The sequence below is a fragment of the Struthio camelus genome, chromosome 20 (assembly GCF_040807025.1).
Source record: "Struthio camelus isolate bStrCam1 chromosome 20, bStrCam1.hap1, whole genome shotgun sequence".
Taxonomy (NCBI): domain Eukaryota; kingdom Metazoa; phylum Chordata; class Aves; order Struthioniformes; family Struthionidae; genus Struthio; species Struthio camelus.
Window position 1 is genome coordinate 2,747,702 of NC_090961.1, and position 16,202 is coordinate 2,763,903.

Genomic DNA, 16,202 nt, shown 5'->3' on the forward strand with positions numbered 1-16,202 from the left:
CGCTTGCTAATTATCAAGGAAGGCTGCATTCAAAGGAAGTCTGAAGCCAGAAGGCAACCACGCAAAAATGCCCTGTGTGTTGTCCCTCAGTTACAGCCAGCTCCTGTACCAGTTGTGCAGTGCTCAGAGTGCCTTATTTCCTACACAGGCAATCCCCCTACCTCCTACTATCAGCCAAATTTGAACTACTAGTTGTAAAGCTTTCAAAGATTCTAGAGTTGACAGGGAAGTACAAAACACTAGGCAAGATACATGCATGCCCTTTTGTCCCCATTCTACTGAAGGGAGATTGCAGTACACAGGAGCTATTGGACACTGTGATACGGGAATTGAACTTGGACATGCTGAGCTCCTAGCTTGTTCCATACCACATCCCTATTTCCCAAATACATCAGAAGACATACACATCTCTGATCTCAGCATTAAACTAGATAATAAACTGCTATCTAAGATAAGTATAGAAAGAAAACTGATCCTAGATTCCTACAATATGTGCATAAGACATGAACACAGACCTGGGCTCCACCTTTCCTTAGACTACCTCTGTGCCTCTGAACAGAGGGCCGCACAAGGTCATTGTGCAGCTCAAGCAGAAACTCTCCTGATCCTGGTAAGGAGACAGAGTCATGGGACCAGTCCTCAGGACTCACAGCAGCTCTCTGGAGCATGACATGAATCTATGCAGCTCTGCACATCATGGCCTGGAACACACATTGGGGCAAATCTCCCACCCCTTGCAAAGAAGGCACGGGAGCTTGTTCATTAACTATAATCAAGCAAGACTGTCACATCATGGGAAATATGTAGATATGATCTTGCAGTTGGTAGGAAAGAAGGGAGGAAAGAAGGGCAGTCAGGGGCAGGTTATGGGGATCGCTGTGAATCCCAGTCTGAACAGCAGCATACAGAACTACAGAGAACTATTTAGGAAATAAAGACATGATTAGTTCTGGAGCTAATTTCCTTGGTGCTTTGAAAAATGTAGCAGGTAAGATATGATCCACTGTAATTACAGAGCAAGATAAAGACAGGAAAGCTGCTGGCAGAGCTCCAGGACGGAGGAATACTTGAACACCTCAGGAAAGGCACTATGGCTTGTACCATCTCTTAAATTGTCCTTGATGCCTGAGCCATTACTATCACTGCTTACTAGGAAAACCAGCGGGAGGAGGAGAAATACAGCCTACTCCTTATCACAGTGCAGCGTTGAGGAAAAGACACAGTATGGAGGAGAAATCTTGTTTCTATGGTACCTAAAGTTTGCAAAAAGTATATAGAAATCAGTGTCATCTTAATATGTATGTTTACATACAGACCCACAGTAATAAAAAGTTATTCAACGGCAAGTATCATGATATCATGTAAAAATCCTTATCCAGGAGTTCCCTGATGTTTTGGTGACATAAGGTGCAAAGCAGATGTAAATGAGGAATTATATCATTTACATAAGTGGCGTTATAAGGATCACACGCCAGTGATCTGAATCAGACCTGCTGTTTCAAATAGCTGTGTTTGGTTTGGAACAACAGTGTCACCACCTGGAGAAAAAGTCTCACATTAAGCAGCACCAGTTTCGGATTTGGACGGTAGGGAGGAAACCTCCAAAACAATTTCTGAATGGTCTAACATAGCAGCTCTGCTCAAAAGAAAGTGCCAAAAGCTTTTGCATGCCTGTAAATATTCAGGGTCGGTCATTTCAAGAGGGGCCAACAACACAGACAAGATGACTTAGACGGACAGAGCCTCTCCCAAGTGGTTTCCTGTCGCAGCACCCAAAGTTCTTAAACAAAGTATACAGATGACACAGGAACCATCTTCCACAATGACAGTCCAAGAAATCATGGTTCAAAATAAGGCTTAGTTTTGACTTTAAAAAGGCAAGTGTTCAAAGAAGAAAAATCTGTCTCTGATTGTAAATAAGAACTTGGAAGAAATTTAACACTAACCATTCAGTGTTCTCAACTGTTAATGTCTTGTTTACTGTGACAATGACACACATTTCTATTAATTCCATAACAATCAATTTAATATCTAAATTAATATCTAATATCTGCGATCTAAAGCAATAAATATTTCCAAATGGAAGTTCAGAGATGAAGGTCCTGATTCAACGGACACTCATGGTCTACTGGAGCTCTCTAAGAGATTCAAATAATACCTTGCATTATTTAGCTTATTTTCTGAAAGCACTATATCAATTGAAAGTGGGAGAAATGAATTCATTTTTACCCTACCTTTTATTTCTGCAGGATAATACTTTATCTATGACCCAGAAACAAATTAAAGGGACACTGCCAAGTTGTATATTTTAAATGGTCTTCTTTCCCTGTTCTGCCTGCAATCTGAGACTTTTTCAACGCCTAGAGCTTTAAACAACTTAAAGCTTTTGTTTTTTACTTTTTACATTTCAGTCATTTCACAGAAGTGAAACCAGTCAGATCAATTTCTCTTCCTGTAGCCTACTAATTAGCCCAGGGTGTTTGCCTTTGGACTTCCAGGGAAGAGTTTAAAACACTACCAGATTTTTATTTGTAGCCATTTTGAAATGAACAAGAGGGAGCTGTTTCTGTTCAAAGCATCCTTTGGAAATGGAAAACTGAAGAACTGATATAAATCCAGGTATGCTGGTGAAATACCCAATGAGAGCTTGAGATTGCTTGCCTGTCTTTGTGGGGGAGGACTCAAACAATTGCTGCAAATAGAAACACAACAGAGCACCTGAGCATAAATTAAAATGTGAAACTGCCAAAAATAATAAAAGAATGTTTTAGAGAGTAAAAGCTCGTCCTCTGGACAGTAATAACAGTTCGCATTACTTTCCAAATCTTGCCTTGAATTATTTTTGCTCTTTGTAGCAGATGACCAGAAGCAGTACTAACCAGTCCCAACTCCTTTATACAGATTAAAGACTGGAAAACTCATATAATCTTTCCATGCCTTAGTTTCTCCATTTATTTAAAGGTATTATGATAGTTTGCAACTCCACAGTGACTGCAAGCTTGAACTCATGCAGATTAGCAGGACATTTTAACAGCCTCAGACAAAAGGTGCTACAGAAGTGCCAAGTACTATCATTCAAAATACAGTGATCAAAAGAATAAAATGTGAATTAGCATTTCTTATTATCCCTATTTACAGCCTAAATTTGAAATATTCCTCCCACGGACTCCCCCCATGAAAACTTAATTTATCAGGAACTCTTGGTACTTCTGATATGGCTACAATGGTGCTGCTACAAGAGTGGTGGAATGGAGGTATCTAAAGCAAAGAGCCAAAATAACATTAGAGCAATACAGGTTCTCCCACAGAAGTTTGCTCTCTCCAGGGAGAGGTGGCGTGGAGCTGCCCTCCCATCTTCTCTTTTTGCCCATCTCCAGTCTCCTTCCTGGCACAAGGTCACTGCCTTCTGCCGCAGCCCTGGGGTTCTCTGCCGTTAGCCTCCTTTGGACCCTCAGCAACTCTTCTCTGAAAGCCACTGACTTTTATATATCCCAGAGGGGTGGGAAAGTGTAGAAATTTGGCAGAGTTGAATGAAATCAATGGAATTGTGCTAATTTACACCAAGTACAGAGCCAGTCAGTTTACTGAAATACTTGTTTTCCTCTTTCTAACCTGGGAAATATACAGTACTTGACTTTATTTTTAAAAAGAAATTCAGTGCCCTAGAAACATAAGCATCCCTACTAATCCGCTACCCAGGCCTAACACAGGAAGCAGCAATATGGATTTCTCCTCTAAACCTGAATACGTTTCAAATTGCAGTGGTGGCTGGGGCTGAGCAATTTTGTGATGCAGTGCCACTTCCCTCTTCGTGGAAGCTGCCAGAGCTCCAGATTAAGTACGAGGGTCTGATTGTGGGCTGCGTGGATTCTTAGCCCTTAGGAGCAGACTGAACTCTTAATTCTTTTTATATAAAGCATTAACAAATTCTAACAATATCAGGTGATCTTTCATCCCTTCCTAACTGCCACATACCAGAGCCAGCCTTGCTGCTGCCTGTACAGCCCTCCCTGTTCTGCAGGAAGAGGACTTTGCTGTCCAGCCACATCAGTCCAATAGCAATCAGAAGCTGTGAATCACCAGTGCAAGCCGTGCTCCACCCCATAAAAACTAAAACAAGATTACTAACACTTTCAAATAAAAGTGGCCTCTGTGTGAATTAAGCTGTTGATAAGCCATTATGCCTTTTCGGTTCTGTGCAAGTGTCCTTTAGACAGCTGCAGGCTCTGAACAAAAGACCTCCCTGGAACATGTTCAGTTCAAAAATGAAAAAAAAAAAATCCATACTCTGCCTTGCTGAGTCCTTTTCAGTAAAGCAGGTCATAGCACCATGTCTTTTATCCTGTCATTCCTGTCTCCTGCTTGATGCACATAATAAATCCACAGTGATTTGAACAGCAGCTCTGTGCTGAAATCTGACAATGCCACATATCTTTCTCTAAGCATGCTGTCTTCCAGTACTCCCCCAACTGGAACCTCAAAGCTTACTTTGAAAACTTCAAATATGCAAGGCCAGACTCAAATAGTTAAAAAATATTATATTTACACAATCAGTTTCATTTTCCAATTCCTGTGCTAGCACTGAGTAAGGAAAAAGATTCCATTTTTCCAAAAAAAATAATCTAACTTTCATGCCTTAACTAGAATTCATCCTATGTCTCATAAACTACACACAAAACTTAAAGAGCAAACACACCCAGAGATTCACATTAACAAGGTGACTTATAAAAATAAGACAGAGAGCTCCAATTTTAAAAACAATTGAAAATTTGATAACATTAGGTGCTGGCAAAGAGAGTAAGAAAGTCTCAGGCATGTCTGGCCTAGGGAAGAGTGACTTGGAGCCCAGAAAACCAATCAGTCATTTTCACAAGACAGCATCAAGTTTGAGAAGAATATTTAATTCTCCTGAAACTGAAGGAGGATTTCTGAGATGTCAAATGTAATTAGGAGTAACTTAGCTAGTAGTTAATTTCTCATTCCCAGTCCTGATGTTAAGAAATTCAGTTCAGGACACGTTTCCTGAATTTGCTGCATCATCATAGTTAAGTTAGTTAACTTCTCCCTACTTCAGTTTGCGCAACTGTAAAAATAAGGCTGATAATAATTAGCTCTCTTTGTGGAGAGCTTGGAAATCTACCAAAGAAAGCTGCTTTAAGACCAAAATGTTTGCATGCTGTTGTTCCTGACAAAAAAAAGAACGTGACAGTCAGGTTAGCACTGCAAACTTTTGCAAGACAGTACCAGTGGGACTAGAAATAACTGCAGATGCTCAAGATGCCCTCACTTCTGCTTTCTACCCCTAAAATGCTCAAAAGTCAAAGCTTCCAATCATGTCCTATTCCACAAAATGGTGACTGAATCTACAGAAACATTCTCAAAGAAATTTACATATTTCTTGCTGCCACTAACACTCGTTATCCAAATTCAGTTGCAGTTGACAGTTTAATGATAATAGCTTTCTGTTTATATATCATCTATGATAATGTTCCCATTCTCTTTAAATTCAGTCCCCAGTAAAAGGGGTGCTCTAATGTATGCAGCCACAGACCAAAATGATAGTAATTTTCCCTTCTAGTTGGAACAGTTTAGTAAACAATTACATTTCAATTAAAGACGGGATGTTCATGCCAAGGGAAGCACCATTCAGCTCTTCAGATAATACAGGAAGATAAATTCTCCAAAGTCAAACTATTAAAATATAACTTACATGACTGCTTTTAAAAAAAATACTTGAAATGAAATGGCAAATAGCGTTTATTATATACTGGTAAAAACTTGGGGAAAAAATCCTTTAATATCTAGCCCACAGCAGCTTGAACTAGCATCCCATCATTTAGGATTATGTTCAGTGAAGGGGAATGGTAGAAGGGTTACTTACCTTCATCTCTCCAGGAGTTTCTATGTACTGGTATGATGTCATTAGTACTTAATACTACATTTATCAGGGATTAAAAGCAGGATAGCAGGAAGGATGCCATAAGAGTAGCTTATAATATATCACCGGAAATTCAGCTGTGCACCCAACCCAAACAGACAGAAAAAGTGTTGTGAAACAAGTTAGCATTACAAGGAGATCAGAAGAGAACTAAAACCTAAAGAGACCTATAGTCTTTGGGGCTATAAATTCCCTACTTCATTAGTAGGGGACCTGAAAGGCAAAACAATAACTTATGTGCTACAGTCTTTCCAATCAGCACCCAGCTGAGCAGCTCAGGGCGCCGTGATACAGCAGAGATGGGCTTTATAACCAGTCCCTAGGCAGATGCAGGAAAGCTTCCTGGAAGAAACTGGTAATCCCTCTTCTCATCATCCTCACACTTAAAAATGACTAATTGTAAATATATAGGCTTAATCATTTGTAGTGAAAATGAATCTAAGCCTGTGCCCCAACTGGGAAGCGTATACAAACAAAGCACAAAAAGACAGCTCTTGCTCCAAGACATCACACTCTCAGTACAGAACAATAAACAACAGGCAGACAGATGAAGAGAAAATAGGGAGATAATACTGATCTTCATAACTGACAATGGTCTGGTGGAAAGTGTGTCTATATCACCGAGTACAACCTCTGAAGCTTCTCTGAGAATTGTTTCTTCTCTAACCCAATTTACATAATTCCAAGGTGACAGCCTAATCATGTAGTTTATAGCTGAAATATCTTTTTTCTAGTCAATGTGGCTTCAACCAGAAGCAGCACAGAAGTGTTTTCTAAGATACCAGATAGAAAATGATTGATATTAGAATTGTGTATTAAAGAGCTGAAGAGAAGGAAATCCTAAACTCTATTAGCATTTTGGAGGGAAGAGAGAGTATACAGATGGTTCCTCTCAAGAGGTGAGGATCCTCAACACAGCTCTGTGAGAAAGGCAGAGAAGCATTTTGAAACCATTTTAAAAAATGTTCAGATTACACACATTATATTAGTTTGCTCTGTTAGGAAGGAGACTCTTGCACAATCAGTGAGGTGGACTAACAGCAGGAAATCATTCTGGCTTCTTTATCCAGTCCCTCAGTCCCTCTCTTTTGCACAAGTTCTTCTGCAGTTTGGACTTCTCCTACTGGAAACAGCTGTTCGGCCTGGAACATTTGCACAGTGAGAGAACTAAATAAATCAAGCTCTAATAAAAGCAGTCAATAGATGGCAGTACTCAGATGGAAGAGAAGTCGTTCACACAGCAACACTCAGGGATTCCATCCCTGCTCATGATTTCCCTGCAAGGTGGGAAGAATAGAAGGATTCAATACGCAGTGCAGTTTCTCCTCTTCTGGTCTCTGTGTTTTGCATAGGTTATTAAGCCACAGCACAAGTTTCAGGTTTAACTCATCCCACATTTTAAGCTGTTTGGATTCAATGCAGAGACACTAAATGCCTCTCTGTCTTCTCGCAGCAGGTACATGTCAGGCAACAGCAAGGCTTGACTCATCTCCCCTCAGGTGTGGAGGAGTCCAGACGTTGCCCTTGCTTGCATCGATGCCTCTGGTACTTGAGCATTATCAGCTGCTGCCATTTACCCATTTCTCAGTGGAGATAACTCTAGGTCACTACCAAAGCAGGCAACATTTTAACTGACAATCTCATGCTAAACCAAGTCTTCTTTCTATCTTTCTTTTTCTATCCTTAGACAATGACTTTTCTTGGAATACTTATTAATTGGGACTCCTCATCTAAGGGGCAGAATCACGCTGAATTGGACTCAAAAAACAGCATAAACTGATGTTTTTCAAATGCCCTTTTTTCATTTGCTTGGCAAACTTCTGTATGGCAAGGGAGGCACTTCCACCCTAGATCGCTTTGGATTTCAAATGAAAGTAAGTAACAGAGTGCAACACTGCTAAATAGCTGAATCCAGTGGCTCCTGATCTTATTCATCCCTTGGAGACTCAGTAGCAGAAGGATGGAAATGTCAGGGAAGAACAATCAGCTGTAACATGTGAAAAGTTTACGACATCAAAACCTACAGCAGCAGGCTCAAAAGTAATAATCCCATTACCACTAAACTACAACACTAATTACTATTCCCAATGGCTGCAGTGGACTGACTATTAATGTCCCTCTTCTGGTTAATGAAAGAAGGTGAGGTAGAATATATTTCTTAGGTCTGACATCTGCTGAAATCTACGCAGTCATTAAAATTGTGTTTGTAATGAAGCCATGCATATTAATGAAAATAACATTCACAGGGCTAAGCAGGAACAGAAGTGAGATGAACACATTGTAACACAGAGAAGACAAATGCTATGTATGATCCATATGATGACTGCCCTTATTTAATCCATACGGAATAACGGAACCAGCCAAAGCAAGTAACCATATCTCAGATAGGCTATCTCACTACCATAAGCTAAACTGCTTAAAGAAAGGAATGACTTCTCTAAAAACACACAGCAGGATACATGCCATTGGAGCAGGAATAAACAGCATTTTAGTTCCACTGACAAGAAGTAAGTTAGGAAAAATACCCCCAAATCCTCTGTGTTCAGAAGAATCCAGATTTTTCCCTCATTCTCTGTCTCTTTTATCAACAAGCAGTACAATGTTTAAGGTTCAAAGATATACATTTACTGGAGCAGATAGATTCTGGTAAACGAAAGGCACAAAGCAAAAGCATGCCTATTTGGTTAGTTTTACTGTTTTCTTTTTCTGCTTGCCATACTCGGAGTTTCAGAACGTTTACAACTGATAATTAATTCAGATAGATGGCATATGTCTTGTGGAACACACAGATTAGAGAAAAATGTTTTCCTATTGGCAGTGACACAAGATGCACCTCACTTAGCAGAAAGGTGATTTCATAAGGGGGGAGTCGGACCAAAAGATGATCTTGCTGTGTTTTGACCTCTTGGAACAGGGAACTGTTTGTTAGTAGAATAACTTTCATCAACTCCAGAAAGATAAAACCAAACATGCCCCTACAGCAAATGCTAACAAACACTTCATACTCCATTGTTTTTCTTTTTCCTTGACTTCAGTATTTGCCACATGCTGTATGCCACCTTCAAAACAGAACTCATCCCCTGCCGTCCTGTCACAGCTTTGATCGCTTCTTCCCTTTTCATTTAGCAAATAGTATAGTACCAAAAAAAAAAAAAATCATATATATTCAGCCTGTGTTTGCATATAATAATAGCTACAGAATATAAAGCCCACAAAGAATCTTATGCATTCACAAACTTACAGTTTCTAGAATTAAAATAAACTACTTGACAAACAGCTATTAGTGATTCATTCATCAGTGCAAATGTTCTCAGGTGAACTGGGTGTGCTCAGATATTTTTTTAGATTGCACCATTGTCTTTCCTTTGAAAATCTGGTTCTACCCATCTAGGTTTGTTATGAAGAAGCTAAGCCTGTAAAGTAGGTGTGGCCTGGAGAGAAAACAATATATATTGAGCAAATTAGCTCCAAGAGCATTTGCCTCTTCTCTAAATAAAAATGCCTGTTTGCAAACTTATTATGCACATACAGCAGACATTTTCCTCTTGAAAGAGAACCTGCTGATTGCCTGGGCTGTTGCTCCTATTAGGTATATCCATCTCCAGCTGTGTATATTTTATGCTTACACTTATTTTTGAAAATCTCTAAAAAATCTTCTCTCTTATTTTTAGTGGAGGTTACCCCAAACATTACCCAAAAGATCTTGGTAACCTCAGTTGATTAAAAAGCCCCAATCTCTCGCGGCTCTATTTCATTAACTACAAATATGACTAGGCTAATGATGCATTACAAAAAAATCAGCTCCTCTTGGATGGATCCTTATTGCCAGCTTTCAAAAAAAGGTTTATTTTGATTCCACCATTGTGCCTCCATTTTTCAGCTGAGTGTGCTCCTAAATTAAGTAATTACTGGGGTTTGATACTATTCTTTAGACAAAGAAATCCTTGTGATTAAAATTAATGTGATCCATTCCGGAAGCCTACCTAATATCTACAGGATGTTACAGAGATGAGTTAAACCGGAGAGGACGGCAGTAATAAGTATTACTGTGCACATTCTAACTGAAGAAGAAACAAAAACTTTTAACTCACCCCAGAACGACCTCCAAGGCACGACAGAGCCTATCTTCTAAAGCTATCAACTGGACCAGACAGCTTATCTTGTAGGAGCGCAGAGAGAGTAGGGATAGAGGAGTCCTGTAGTTAGACTAATTCCACTTCCAAACACTACCATGGGACTGTTTGCTACTACTCTATCGTCTGCAACATCACAGAACTAGGGGTCAGCACCCCTGTTCAACCGCTAACTCTGACTTCTTTGGGTCTTCAGATCCCTTCTTTAACACGGACAGAGTAGTGCCCTTCCCCATGAACCTCAAAGACCCTGTTTATGCTTGGTATCGCAGCTACTCCTGTTAGTGGTGCTGCTCTCTTCCACTCCTCAAATGGCCTTCCATTCTTTACCTACTGTGATCACAATGAAACAGGGATATAAGCAGAGCATCTTAAAGCAAGGTGTCTGAGGAATCAGAAAACACTGAATGGCTTCTCTCGGCTCCTGTTGGAGAGGGGATATCAGACTATAGGGAACCACCAGCCTGGTGGTTCATTTTTAAGTAAAGATATGTTCTTCTACAGAAGATTTTCTCTATACTACTGTTTAGTTCCAGACCAAGAAATATACGTATGAATATACTGGACTACCATAGGATTCACAAATTAAACCTCACCAGGGAAGTCTCCCAAGTGAAACAACCTACCCAAACCTGCTCCAGATTTAAATTCGTACCTTGTTGCTTTACCAAGAAATCCTTTGCAGTTGCTTATGGCTAACAGTATCTAATGCACATTTACTTAAAAATAGGCAACCAAATAGTTTCACGTACACCATATCTTCTCTCAAGATGAGCAAGTTGTTCTCCCTGCTGGCAAAAACCCATAAAAATCATTAGGCTAGGAGGAGGCATTTACCGTGACCCGGAATGGCGTTGTGGCAGCGGGCTCCATGGTGGGGTTCTTCTCAGTGACCCCGCTGGGCATACTGCGCCTCTGCCCACACCTCTCTGGGGGGGAGTCTGTGGACAGCACAGATGATAAAGGACAATTACAAACACACAAGCACAGGAACGCATCTACTCATATTTCCCACAGTCATGTAGATAAGCATTTAATCAGCAAGACTCTTACCTTGATCAATTAGCATTTTTTACAAAACTGTAAGCTCCAGATAATACCTGTCAGGTTGGCATTATCACCATTTCCAGTCTTTGGATGGGTAAACAGAAAACACACAGAGCTGAGTGAAAATTATATGCCAAGTACAGATCCATGCACATGTGGACTTTATACGTCTAAGGAAAAATGCTAATGGGGTTATAGGCATAGGATTCTTAAGTTCCCTCTCTAATTCCTCTAGCGACTTGCTTTGCAACTAGAAACAAATTATCTAAGTCGCAATTTGCTAAAGTATAAAATACAGGTAACTACTTACCTCTTTCCTGGCTGGTAAGGAAGGAAGGGGGCTGTAAGGCTGTATTCACAAGTATGTCTAACACTCTGGGAATACTGTGCTCTAAAAAGTGAACTCAGCATTGCTACTCAGCTGCGCTCACGTGTCATCTGTTTCTCAGAGTGAATAAAGGTTTCTTTAAACCCCTAAAAGGAACATCCAACATCGCAAATGAAACAAGAACATATAAGTATTTGGATATGGACAACAGAGCCCTACTTTTCAGAAACTGGAAGATAAAAACATGTTCACACAGAGAGGAAGATGTACCTTTACCACCTTACACATAGACACATCTCAAGTCAGTGGAGTTGCAGTATGTGAAACTCATGTGTCAGCCCACCTGAGGAAGATGGGCCTTTCTCCAAGCCAGGTCATGTGATAAATGCATGCCAAGCTGCGTTTGGCATATGAGGCTCATGAGCCAGAAGGCTGTTGCAGAGTTCATCAGCACATGTAAGAGATCCAGGTACTCACAGAAGAATGTAAGTGAAGGCTAAGGGAAGGCCCCTGTTTGGTGCATGAGACTAAAGCAGGTCTGCACACAGTCTCTGTAGCAGGATTTCCTGGTGTTTCCCTCCACTGCCCAAGTGAGAGCAGCAAGGACTGGGGAAGAAACAATCAAGGAATCTGATAATATATCAAAACTTTACCAAGTCAGGTTTAGGGATGTTCTTAAAAACTGTAATGCATATCTAAATATTGTCTACTGCCTTCAAAGGATGGTCTCCTGAATACAGACTAGTGAAAGGTTGGGAGAAGATAAACTGAAGTTCATATTTCTTATTCTCCTAGACCTAGAATCTCCAGTACTCTTTCATTTATTCACATCCATTAGGTGGACATTTGTTAGCTACAGTGCTCCCTTTCTATAACTGTTTTGTGTCCTTCATGCTACTCTGTCAATAAATCTTTCTGATCTAGGGAAATCCCTATGAGTTGACCACTTCCGAAGGACAGTCTCTGAACACAAAATATTGAGATATTTACTAAACAATATGGAATCCAAGCAAAGGCAACAGAGATTTCAGAATCACATTGAAAAGCAGATTTTTCACAAAGTTGTTCTCTTTTTAAAAAAATGATGGAGTTGAATTAAACATTGGGGAACTCACATTCTAACACACAATTTCACAGGCAACAGGCATGCCTATGAACGTTACCTTACTCATTCCTTGGCTGGGAATGAGAGGTAGCCTGAAGAGGAACATTGCAGCAAAAGGAAATTACATGGTAAACTGCTAGATGGAGGGTTCTACAAATTAGTAGGCAAAGAAATCTAAAGATGGAACAACCTATACTATACCTTGTCTGAGACAATGATGTTCTCATAACTAAAGTAACTTAGAGGTGGTTTGTTTGCCACTTCTCAGCCTTTGCCACAGCTGTGATCTGCAATTTGCTGCAATCAGGTCTTGGCAGGGGTTCTCCTCTTAACAAGGATTTCCCCTTGCCATCAACTGCCATCACCTGAGATCTCTAAGCAACAACTAACAATTGCGATTCCAGTCAACGCTTGCTGAGGATCATATTAAACTTTTGCAAAAGGATAGGCTGTAAGACCCCATCCATGGGCTAGGTGAAAATTGGTTGGAAATCCCACCCAGAATTCCTCATCAGTGGCCATGTATCCTGTTTGAGAGCCAGACAGGCTCAAAACTTCTAACCAAGCCTCCTAATTACTTGGTTGCTTTCTTTGCAGTGTGATGCATTTTGAATCTCAAGGAGGCAATCAAGTCCTTTGCTGTCATCTCATTCCAGAAAACACACCACTCTGACCCAGGCCAAAGCATAGAGACAGGTCAGGAGCTGAAGCCTTCTATTTTTCCCAAGGTTTTGGTTCATAAAGTGTTTGGAGTCAGTCTTCCATTTTAGCTTAGTGAGAGCACTGTGGATATTACTACAGAGGGGAGGCTCTGCAGGGGAGACGTCCCAAAATTCTTAATAAGAAACCAGAAATAACTAGAAGGAGGGTTGTGGTTGGTGTGGAGAGTTGCTTGCTTGTTCGTTTAAAAGGGAGGTTAAAAAGGCTTACAGGTAAATTAGTATCTCCTTACTGTCAGAAATGTAGAGCAAAACAGCTTTATATAGTGATCGGTAGGAATACTTAAAGGTGTGAACTGCCCTTTTTACTTCTTCAGGGTTAGGGAAAAACTCTTAGGCCAGGTTACTCTGCCCAGTGACTGGCACTAGTGATGTCTATAGCAAGCCTGTAGTAACAACGTGTCATTCAGTGACGACACAAAAAGTCACTGTGTGACTATGATAATAAACTGCTCTCCATATCCACTAGAGGGAGAAAAAGAAATGTTTTAATTTACAGCAAAAGACATTTAGACGTTAGAAAAAGTCATCTCTTGACAAGGTCAGTTATACTTTGGAACTGATTGTTTACAGAGAAAAATGTATCTTTAACCCTATCTTTAAAACTTTCGGTGACAGAGACATCACTGTCAGGAGTGGCTCAGGTATAATGAGCTTCCTTACCTCCCTTCTCCTGGGGCAGAGGGATACCAGGAGATCCCCCGAAATCCCTTCCAGCCTTTTTTCTGACATTTCTGACTTATTTGCTCACTTGTGCATAAAACAAGCAAGCTACAGATCAGATTCAGTATCTGACTTTAGCCTTTTCTTCACAAATTCTTAAACATCTTCCTCCTCTCCTGAACCTCTGCTTCATTTCTATACAGACAGATTTTGTTGGCAGAGAGGGAGAAGATGCCCTGCTGAGGTGCTGTTACTCCTCTACAGCACAGCCTACAGTCCAGGGTCCTAGACTCAACTTTGTTGCAGACTCCCTATGTGACCCTTGGACATTTTAATGCCTTTTCTCAGATGCACAATCGATAAAAGTCTTGAAAATCCCATGGGGACATTGCAAGGTTTCATTAATTAATGTTTGCCAACCGTTTTGTATCCCAAGATAAAAGACTCCAGAGTAAGGCAAAGTGTTATTGCAGGCAGCTAACCACAGAATGACATTTCCAGAAGCACTCAGTATTATCAGATAACATCCTCACTGGCCATTGAATTTCTCTGTTAGCTGAATACTATCCCTCAGCTCATAGAAATTCCAGGATTATTCCTTCATTTGTCCATTTATTGGCTCTAGATCAGATTTGATTTGAGGGCTTAGATGCACAGTATCTCAGGACACTATTTGCTGTCCCCAAATCCTCAACTTCTTATGAACTTAAAACCTCAAAATCTCTCCTTTATGACATGGGAGGCCTGCAAATCACTGAAGTAACAGTCTATTAAATGAGGATTTAGTGCAGGCATGCCGGATGGGTAGAGCGAACAGCAGAAATGCCAGTGAGCGGAAATGGATACCCACGCGCAAGGGACGGCTTTCTGATTCTCTCCCCTTTCCACCAGCCTATACTGTAATACCCAAATAAAGGATGGGATATAAACAGATGAGCAATAACAATTTTTCTAATTACCTTTGGACAGCTGGATCAGGCCAGCTAAACATATTACCTGATTCTTTAGAAGCTCTTAAGCCTCAAAATTAGATTAGAAAAGGTTCATAACTCACCCTGATGAGAACTGTGGCTATTCTGACTGAAATTTGTCATCTAATTTCTTCCTCATTATTGATGGCATTTTTCTGCGCTTTTCTAAGCTTGAACAACAAAAACTAGGCATTTCTACTCACATTGTCTAACTTCCACCGTACACTTTAGCAGAACCGTGCTGCTGTGGGTCCTCCCAATTCTTTCTCATCAACATGTACTAAATCTCCTCATAAGTGGAAGTGTTCAGTCTGTCACAGAGACTGATGCCGGGGCTGGGGCTCCCCTGCCTTATGCAATCGCAGGGGAACAGAAGCAAGAAGAAATGAACAAAAGTGTTTTCTGCTTTTCCAAATATTTACAGAGACTGCAATGTTTTGGGTTTTTTCACATTGCAGGACAAGATCTTAGAACTAAAAGAGAAACTGACTTGAAATTAAAAAAAAGCAGAAACCTCTCAGAGGTTATAGGTAATTGGGACCTGAATGCCTCTTGCTGCGTATTGCACTAGGATTTTTTTTAAGCTGCAGGGTGGAAAAGCACCCCATGGAGTCCACTGCCAACAGAAGGAGGACACTAACATAGCACTGTAAACACTGCACATTAATTTAGGACCCTAAGGCTTAGGAATATTTCTGAAACTATTTCTGTACAGTAATAAACGCATTTGATTTGTTAACTAATTTGAGGCATTTGAACTAACAGAATAATTAATCCTCACCACACTTTTCAATGCCTCTTCTTCCTATTGAGAAATAGTTACAGAGCAGCCTAGCAATCCCCACAAGGCTTCCAGGGCATGAGCAGCAGAACTGACTGTGCGAGGATCTCCTGGCACCCAAGCTCCTGCTTAACCCGCTCAGCGTCACTGCCTTCTTAGTTGTAACTTCTCAGACGCTGCCATAGAGCAGGTCATTATGTTTAACACATGGCACAAACAGTAATACTGTTTACTTTTCACCTGAGAAGTGAGATTATTTTTTACATTAGTGTTACCTGCTCTTGTGAATCACTGCTAGTCCAAGAGATCATCAGGATTATGCTCTCATTGGTGGGAATGAAACGTATTAACTCTTTCTGGTTTTTCATCTCCTGTCACACACTGCCCCTCTCCCGCTCCCCTCTCACAAACAATTCCAGGAATGAGCCAGTGGAAGAGACAATATGAACAGGAGCAAAGTGAACCAGCTGGAATGAACAGCTAACAAGCAGACACTTCCCAGCAAGCTGATTTTCTG

General features: G+C 40.5%; 1 protein-coding gene across 12 annotated transcripts in view; it reads right to left on the reverse strand.

Moving 5' to 3' along the window:
• The window catches only part of DAB2IP (DAB2 interacting protein), a 267,258-nt gene that overhangs the window by 146,145 nt on the left and 104,911 nt on the right, over positions 1 to 16,202 (reverse strand). For all 12 annotated transcript variants that reach the window (XR_011135661.1, XM_068915269.1, XM_068915273.1 and 9 more), the window contains exon 2: positions 10,909 to 11,012. Coding sequence is in view for 11 of the 12 variants with exons in the window: in XM_068915269.1 (XP_068771370.1) it covers positions 10,909 to 11,012 (104 nt within the window). In the remaining variant the exon portion in view is untranslated. The remainder of the gene's footprint in view (positions 1 to 10,908; positions 11,013 to 16,202) is intronic.